The sequence below is a fragment of the Solanum dulcamara genome, chromosome 4, assembly GCF_947179165.1.
Source record: "Solanum dulcamara chromosome 4, daSolDulc1.2, whole genome shotgun sequence".
Lineage (NCBI taxonomy): Eukaryota > Viridiplantae > Streptophyta > Magnoliopsida > Solanales > Solanaceae > Solanum > Solanum dulcamara.
Genome location: NC_077240.1, coordinates 61,398,716 through 61,408,762, shown reverse-complemented (window position 1 = coordinate 61,408,762; position 10,047 = coordinate 61,398,716). Strand labels below are relative to the sequence as shown.

General features: G+C 29.8%; 1 protein-coding gene across 1 annotated transcript; it reads left to right on the top strand.

Moving 5' to 3' along the window:
* The first annotated feature begins 7,193 nt into the window (after positions 1-7,193).
* LOC129885037 (LOB domain-containing protein 1-like) lies at positions 7,194-8,275 on the top strand. Its single transcript, XM_055959267.1, has 2 exons — positions 7,194-7,447; positions 7,886-8,275. The coding sequence occupies exons 1-2, from the start codon at positions 7,262-7,264 to the stop codon at positions 8,201-8,203; spliced, it is 504 nt and encodes a 167-aa protein (XP_055815242.1). The 5' UTR covers positions 7,194-7,261; the 3' UTR covers positions 8,204-8,275.
* The last annotated feature ends 1,772 nt before the right edge of the window (positions 8,276-10,047 follow it).

The following is a 10,047-nucleotide window of genomic DNA, read 5'->3' as shown; positions in this document are numbered from 1 at the left end:
AGGTGGATTAGGTTTTTTTTAATGTGTTTTCATCTATTTTAATGGAAGAAATAATAAAGGTGATAGTCTTTTATAAAGACCACCCACTTAGAGATGGGAGACCCACTTAGAGGTTCCTACTTATATAGTCTCACAAAAACGTCCATATCTCACATTTTTGATGTTGTATGGACAAGAAAATTAGTTTTTTGGAAACTAGACTCGTAGATCTTCAAATTGATAGGTTATGGTAATTTTAATTCTCTATATTTTAAGAGAAAAGTGTTTAGATATTTGACCCAAAATTTTAGACAATTCCTTAACAATATTTACAATAACTTTTTTCAACTTTTATTTTGTAACTTCCTTGACTTTCACACTTAACATACAAACTTTGTTCAATTAATGTAACTCTTAAAACATCCTCCCTAATATGTTAATAAGTCTTAGTCTTATTTCAAAAGTAGAAGTTAATTCCAATACTCAAACAAATAGGGTGTTATATTCTAGCTCCGTTCAACCCACTGGAGCGGGATTAATCCTGCTAGGGTGGAGCCGATGTGGTGGGATGGGGGACGCTGTGGTGGGCCAGTCATGAGTAAAAATGGGAAAAAGCCTCAAAAACATTATTTTCTGCAAACTTCATTCTTGAGAGCTTAGGAGCGACCTAAGGCAGTTTCTTGTCATTTTTCCATGAATTCTCATGCCAAAGGTAAGTTAATTATATCCCTAATTTGTATTTAAATTATTAGAACCTAGATTCATTGCTAATTATCCTTGGGGAAAGGGTTTTGGATGGAAATTAATGATGGAAAAAACCCCTAGTTGGGCATTAGGATCCTGAACTTAGCTAAGGGTTAGTATTATGAGATAATATGGGTAAATTAGGTCTTTTATTGACCCTTTGCATATGTGTAATTATTTTAGATCAAGAACAAGTTAAAAGACTCCAGAAAGGGAAGGCTCAAGTCTTGTAAGAGATTTAGTCTTGGTTTCGATGTAGGTGATGGTTTGTTTTTCCGTCTCTGTCATACATGTCTGTTAACTGATCCACTATATGCATATATGTATGTTAATAAGGAAAGATGAAATGAACCAAATGGAATGACTATTTATGATAAATTGCATGCAATGTACCTGTTACTTGATGATTGTAATTGTGTGAGACTATTCATTGTGATTTTGATTATGATTGTAGTTGATTGGATTGGGTGTCACATTCTGACATATAATTAGATCGGATGTCATGTTCCGACACAATATTACACCAAGTGTCATATTTTGACACATTATTGGATTGAGTGTCACGTTCTAACACACTAACAACTTGGGTGTGGATTTCATGAAATTGAGATTGTTAACATGTGTATATGTATATGTAAATTTATATTGTTAACTTGTGTATATGTATATTTACTCATCATGAGATGATAAGTGGTAAAGTATTTTGTATATGTGTGTTTATTATTTTGTGGTTGTTTATATTTCACTCACTGAAATAGCCACATGATCTTACTAGTACACCGTTGTTTTATACACCAATACTGCACTTGTTCTTTCTGTGTTGAGTATAGGGCATCTTCATGCGGCTGTTGAGAGACCTCAAATAGGAGATCGTTGATTCTTAGAGTTCAAGGGTGAGACAGTTCTTCAGGCTTCCATGAATTCTTCCCAGTCATGGTCTTTCCTTTCAGGACTCAGACCTTCCAGACTCTTGTTTTGTTTTATAGTTTTTGGGGTTGCATTCCCTTTTCTTTAGATTTGTTGGATAGTAGAGTTTTTGTTCAATGAATTTTAGATTTTAGGGGTATTTTTCGCATGTTTTAATTATTTATAGGTGGTTGGGGTGAAACAAAATAAAAAGGTGCAAAACGAAATCTACAAATAAGCTAACGGATTGTTGTCAAAAATTGATGGTGATACAGAGGAATTGATGCGGTCTCACGCCCACATACGGTGCCGCATCACCAAATCATAGATCATAACTCGAGACAGAATAGTTGCTAAAAAGGCAATGAATCTATGTGACCACTTCTTCAAATGCAAGGCCACATGTTACCTACTACTCAACATAAATTTGATGCGATGAAATTATTGTACCAGCTGATGCGATAATGTTGTTGCGATCGCAACAGAACATGCGACGTCCAGCGCGTACGCAAAATCTAATTTATTCCAAATTTTATTTGTCATTTCTAGAAATTATAAATACCTAGTTTTAGAATTTTATTAGGAGTTCTTTGATATTCAATTTTTGATTTTGTTCAAGTCTTGGACGTTTTTGTGCGTGAAAATAATACGTCTTGAGATTGCAATCATTGTTAATTATTGAAATTAATCTTTTGATTCTTGATTCTTCTCTTAATAATTGTAAGCTTGTTTTCTTTTATTTACAATTTAGTTTCTGCACTTTCTATGGATAACTAACTCCATAGCTAGGGTTGTGGATCCATAAAAAAGGAGTGATAATGAGATAGTTACATAAGTAGAAATTTTTTATGGTAATTCTTTTTGAATGTTTAGTTCTTTCGTTTTGTATGAATTTTAATGAAGAACTGCATTATAACCTGCCTATATTCTTTACTTTCTTGAAAAAGAAGTTAAGATTAGGGGAAAAAACTAAGCATAGGAATTTGAGACTCGTGTTTTATCTAATGATTTGAGACCTAACGGTGATAATCTACTTGAGACCTAGGTTAATAGTTGTTAAAGTAATGCCCAAGTTCTGCGAGGACCTAGGATGATATCTTCTACATGAACCAGAAGGACTCTACCAGTACTTAAGAAAGTTGATCATTCTACACCTAAGATTACTTAACTAGAATTTCGTAAAAGCAACTACATCAGCATTTTGACCTAAAATGGAAATCCACAATCTTAGTTTCACATTCTTATTGATAACAACCAAGTTTTTAGTTACTAAGCAATAACCCAATCAAGTCTTTAAAATTTTACTTTCCGCAATCGTTTTAGAATTAAAGATCATTTGTTCTGATTACACTTACGAGTAATATTCTTGATATATGCTCTATGGAATTCAACCCCATCCTTATTAGGTTCTACATTTGAAAAATGATCTCTTTATACTTCATTGAGAGGTGTAATCTGGATGCATCACTAACAGATTTAACATATCTTGGTAACTTAATTACCACCAAAATACCAACACATTTTTTTCTTAACTAGAATTGCTAAATGATTACCAGTGTAATTTGGAGAATTTACTATCGAGCTTAATTACCAAACAAGCCATTATCCGGCTAATAATATTTATTTTGTTACTGTATTTGTCAACAGATCACCAACTGAATAAATAATGAAGAACCAAATTTACTAACTCATTTTCTATTCGTTAGTAAAGATACCAACAACATGCCAATCAAAACTTGATCAGTGAATAAAAATTTTGAAGCCATGTTTCAACAATTACCAACAAAATCTTTATGTGTTTACCAATTAAATTTTAGTTGGTTATTTAACCAACTAATTGAAATGGGTTCGTAAAATTTACCAACGAGCTTTTTATCCATGGATTAATATTAGCTGGTAAATGGTTGATAACACAATTTTTCAGCCAACTTAATCAATTTATCAGTGGTTTATTTTGTTGGCCATTCGGGTTTTTCTTGTAGTAACATTTTACGGTATAAATATAATTTATAGGAAAGTCAGATTATCATTATATTTTTGGTTTAAATTTATGGGAGAAACATTCATAGTATTTATTAATATTTTGAAAGTACTTTTTTGTTAATAAATTATTTATTAAATATTAATATATATTTCTACTTTATAAATAGTGTAAGCAACTAAGTTTCGTTCCTAAAAAATAGCAATAAACAATGATATTTATATTTCAATAATTTGTCCGAAGGTTGCATTCTTTATAAAATCTAATGAAAAAAGCGTAGTTCTCTGATTCTTCTCCAGAAAATCATTAACTCGGGAGTTTTGCTTTGTTCTTGAATCGATGAAATATTTGTTGAAACTTCACTACGAATGAAGAGCCAAGCTTGATCACAATTGTAGAGATATAGGAATTTGCGGCTCACAATACTTAGAGACAAAGACTTCTTTATATGCAGAAAAATTGTGGATCACCACTGAAGAGCAGAGCTTTTCTATGTGTTTCTCTTCTTCTCCTCTTTTCTCTATCTTCTGAAGACCCCCTTTATATAGGAATGAGATAGGGTTTTAGGGGTATTTTGGTCTCCAAATAACTTAGAAGACCTTGGGCTTGAAGAGCATGACTTGGGCTCGTCTTGTCCACTTAATGGGCTGGCTCAAATGTAATTTGGACTTTATTTAAGTCATCTAACTTAAATATTAATTCAAATTTATTAACCAATAATTTGACATGTTCAACGTATCGTGAATTTAAGATTTAATTCAAATTCAATATGAATTTATCAATAAAATTTCACTGTTTACACATAGTATAAACTTCTTATATCTAAAATATGTCATGTATTTTTATGGTATAAATAATATCATCATCATCATCATCATCATCATCATCATCATCATCATCATCATCATCATCATCATCATCATCATCATCATCATCATCATCATCATCATCATCATCATCATCATCATCATCATCATCATCATCATCATCATCATCATCATCATCATCATCATCATCATCATCATCATCATCATCATCATCATCATCATCATCATCATCATCATCATCATCATCATCATCATCATCATCATCATCATCATCATCATCATCGATAAATATATATATATATATTAATGATTGATACTCATGTATATTATAAGAATATGTTATTTTGATTAGTATTTTATATGGCATAATTGATAATGAGTAAATATTGCCATGTTTTTGTAAGAATTGTTTAAAAATTGTCTAGTTATTAGTTTTTCCTTTCTAAAATCACTACATGTAGGGTTTCTCTTCTTTTTCTTTTTGTGAGATCATTTTATTGTTGTTGATATTTTTGTTCTATTACATAACTCTCCTTTATATTTTTGTCTTTGACTCTTCTCTAATTGATTCTACGGTAAGCTTTTTGACGTGCTAATTAATTGAGTTTTTAAAAAAATATATAAATTTTATGTATTTTTAAATGTGAATAAAAATTGTAGTGATATTTGATGGCATAAATATAATTTATAGGAAAGTCAGATTATTATTATATTTTTTAAATAAATTTATGGGATAAACATTCATAGTATTTATTATTATTTCGAAAGTACTTTTTTGGTTAAAATATTAATATATATTTCTAGTTTATACATGGTGTAAATTTCTTATTTCTAAAATATATCATGTATTTTATGGTATAAATATAATGTATGACAAATCTGATGATGATTATTGTTGTTGTTGTGGTCGTTGTATTCATACATATGTCATAATTGATAATGGGTAAATATTGTCATGTTTTTGTAACAATTGTTTAAAAATTGTCTAGTTATATTTTCTTCCCTTCTAAAATCTCTACATGTAGGGTTTCTCTTCTTTTTCTTTTTGTGTGATCATTTTATTGTTGTAGATATTTTTTTTCTATTACATAACTCTCTTTTATATTTTTGTCTATGACTATTATCCAACTGATTCTACGGTTAACTTTTTGACGTGCTAATCAATTAAGTTTTTTTAAAAAATATAGATTTTATGTACTTTTAAATGTGAATGAAAATATTTACCGGCTGAGTCGGATGGTAAAACAGACAATATAGTAAAAATCAAGGTATTAATCTTTTGAGGTATTTTTTTAGGCATATTGTGGTGGAATCTCTTTTATTCCCTTTATTTTATTTGACATTTAAAATATTTTACTGATCTTTAAACCTATTGCAAGCTTATATACTTATAGTATAATCTAAATAAAATGATTTTTCTTTTTTAAGACGTAAAATGACTATTTTAAATTGTAGGTGTAATTTTTCTTGAAACAAATTGACGATTTTTAAATTTTCATAATTATTTTCTTATCTTTTTCGTCAGTGAAATATTTTATAATATTTTTCTTTTATAGACGTAAAACAACTATTTTAGATTGTAGGGGTAATTTTTCTTGAAACAAATCGGTGATTTTTAAATTTTCAAAATCATTTTGTTATCTTTCGTCAGTGAGATATTTAATGAATAGTTTAGTTATGAGGTGAGTTCCTAAGTTGAAAATAGAGAAATATGATAGAATAAAAATACACCTACAACTATAGATATAGTGAATTTCTACGAGGGAAATATGAAAGTGCGATGAAATTGAAACTTACAACATATAAAGAAAAAAATACACTATTCCATCACTGTGTTAGGAAAAGTCTCTATTTTACAATTATAGAATTTATCTAAAACAATTAACACAAATATATAATACATACTTTTAAAATAATAATTAACTTGAAATAAGCGTTGCGTATCTAAGAACTAATAGACATATAATTAGTCCACTGTGTCAAAAATGATCTTCAGAGGTAATTAATTATTGATAATAGCTTAAGTACTCCTAAATATGATATTTTAAGACAATTAGTACTCTTTGTAAATACCTCTAAAGTGTATAGCGATATTGGATCTAATGACAATTAATGTTGGTAAAGGATTTAGCACTCTTTATTAATATACATATTTATTGCCACTAAATGTTTATTTTTGTTGTAGCGGTCGGTCATATATATATATATATATATATATATATATATATATATATGTAGTTGGTTGTGATGAACAGGGGCGGAGCCACATAGAACCCCCTTCGGCGAAATATTATACTATTTATACATGATTAAAATAATTTTTATGTATAAATAATAGATGTCGAACCCCCTTCAAACTTTTGTTAGTTCGTCTATCTACTTTTTCAGATTTTGAATCCCTTATTGAAATTTCTGGCTCGCAGCATTGTGGCTTTTTGAAGTAACAAGTTTCCTCTGCATCTGCTTCGCCCATTCGCAGAACAAAACTAACGCGTCTTGTTCTTGAAAATATTCAAGTCACGTTGTCCATACAATACTTGAGATATTTTCCTCAAGTGGTAATAGTAGTACTGTAGTACTACATTATATTCTTGCCATATATAATTAATTAGAACTTTGACCTTCCTTTAATTATAGAACTTATGACATGACAAGATGTGAAACATGTTGATTGAAACTCATCATTAGTACGTTATATATAAGACATGCCAAATGCTCATTAACATATATTCCATAAACAAGAGGGAATTAAAAATAAGAAAAGTGAAATACAAATTAAAGTTCTCTTCTGGTAATTAAACCTAGAATTGGGAGGCGATCGAGGATGGCTGGTTATTCTTCTTCAACAGAAAATAGAAGTCTCTTTAGCCCTTGTGCTGCGTGCAAATTTCTCCGCCGACGATGCCTCGAGAATTGCCTGTTAAAACCTTACTTTCCGCCAACTGAGCCGCTGCAATTCGTCGTTGCTCATAAAATCTTTGGAGCCAGCAACATTATCAAGTTGCTGCAGGTATATATAAATTAAATTAATTATGCTTCTGTTCAACGCTGCAAATAAGAGTACTTCCTTCGAAATTTAATAAACGTAAACACAAATATTGAAAAAGATGAAAAGAAATGGAAATTTGAAACAAGTTAAGCTAGCAATATATAATTAAGAGGAATATTCATGCATCTTTAGCAGAAAAAGGGTATCAACCCCGCCAAAATCACGCACACGCTCACACACACAAAAAAAAAAAAAAAAAGAGAGAGATCATTTTCCTAGTCTAAATTTTAATTTTAAAAATTAGTCAGATTAACTTTTGAAAAATAAAAAGTGCTACATAAATGAAGACCTATACATCATGAATATATTCACATGTTATTATGACTTCAAAGGAAATTAAAGCTAATTAAATTAATTGAAGTATACCTTATGTTTAACAAAAGATATATGTACTTTCAGGAACTTCCGGTAACGCAACGAGCAGATGCAGTTAACAGCCTTATTTATGAAGCGAATGCAAGGATGAGAGATCCAATTTATGGGAGTGCTGGTGTAATTTCCAATCTTCATGACCAAATGATTAAGCTCCAAGCACAAGTTGCTTTGGCACAAGCAGAGATCTCTAATTTAAAATCACAAAATGCCAATTTGATGACTTTAATCCACAAACAAAATTCATCACCAGATCCATTTCTGGATTCAACCCTTTTCCCATATGATGATGATAATAATAATTGCTATCTTGGTGAGACAACTTGGGAATCTTTCTGGTCATGACAATAACACATTATTATTTCCTGTAATTACACCCTTATAATAGTATTATTATTTTAGTTGGGGAAAAATGGCGGAGGAACATCTCATTAATAAGGTAAAAGTTCAGATACCAACCAATTGATTAACTCCTTATAATGTATGTTACATTATTCAGTTACTTAATTTAGTTTCAAAGTTCATTTTTTATTTATTTTAGAGATGACACTATATTTACAAATATCCCTATTATTACAGTGAGAACAATTATTGGTGTTTCCTATTTAAGATAATGTCACAAAAAAGTGATATGTTTACTACTTCTCTTCTTCCATTTAATTTAGCTGGCTAATTAATTCTTAGTTTGTAAAGTTTGACTAGTACTATTGTCAATTTATAACTCGTTTTATTTCAATTTATGTGAACGTTTAGTAATGGAAGAAAACTTTTAAAACATGTGATTAAAAATAAGAGAAAATATTTATGAAACTATAAATCATTTAAGGATAAAATGAAAAGTTTAAAATTAATTTATTACTAAATATAAAATATGTCATTGTTTTAGGGGTAACTAAAAAGAAAAAAATATCACATTATAAATTGAAACGGAGAAAGTACTAATTTAAGATTTGATCTTATGCATTAGAGTCTGTTTGGATGGACTTATTTTAAGTAACTTATAAGTTGAAAACTGCTTATAATTTTTTTAAAAAAAAATAGATGCAGCCCAACTTATTCTTTTTGACTTATAAGTTGTTATCAACTTATAAGTTGTTTAAAATAAATTCATTCAAACAAACTCAATTATTTATGAAGCTTATTTTAAGCACAAAAATAACTTTTAGTTGGTCAGTCAAACTCTCAAAAAAGTTAAAAACAGCTTAAGTAACTTATAAGTCAATCCAAACGAGCTCTTAGTCTTTTCTTAAGAAAATAAGGACATATTTTCCAGGAAAATACCGTCTATATATAAGTTCAATATTTATACACAATATACAGATATGAAAATTGGACTTGGGATTATCAAATTGAAAAGTCTTTTTTAGAAGATTTTTGGGGTACTTAATTGGATAATCTAAGAAGATTTCTATAAATTCTACTGTTAGGGCTAGTAGTAATTGATCAGTATAATTAACTCAAAACGTTCATTAACACATCATTTTCGATAGTAGAATTACCCCTTTGCCGGAAACCTCCCTCAAAATTCAAGCCCTAACCCTTTTTCTTCTTTCCGTTATCTCAACCCTATATATACTGTCAAGGAGAACAGCCAAAAAGCCTAATTCATCTCCACATAACATAGTTCTTACTATTCAAGGTAGGTTTCCGAATTCCGATGCGAGACCTCCCTTGTAGTGGCCTCGTGATTATCTAAACTTTTTTGTTTTTCGGACCTGGACAACTTTTACCTTCCCATGCTGCAAGTGTTTAGATAATCACGAGGCCACTACAAGGGAGGTCATATATATATATATATATATATATATATATATATATATATATATATATATATATATATATATATGTGTTGGTGAAATTATAAGATTACAAATTACAATTGAAAAATAAAATGAGAAATTAACTTCACTTCTTGGCTGAGGCGCGGATATCTCGCTCTCTTTAAGGAGATTCAAGCCCACTGCAGTAAATCTTTTCACTGGTCCAGCAGTAGTCCTCTTGACTTGTCCCCTCCAAGATACAACAGCCTTATCACAAAAATGTAACTCAACAAACTCTGGACAAGAGTTGAGTTTAAAGCTCTTCACAAAGAATACCTCCCTTCAACTAATAAGAACTCTCTTTTTTATATAAACTTAACTCTCTCAATTTTTTCTTATCATTTTCTTCCATTTCAAAACAAAGAAGAC

Excerpts from the sequence above, each read along its gene's own strand:
- LOC129885037 (XM_055959267.1), top strand. The coding sequence starts at position 7,262 with ATGGCTGGTTATTCTTCTTCAACAGAAAATAGAAGTCTCTTTAGCCCT. Across the intron at positions 7,448-7,885 it reads ACATTATCAAGTTGCTGCAG|GAACTTCCGGTAACGCAACG; the intron begins GTATATATAAAT and ends ATGTACTTTCAG.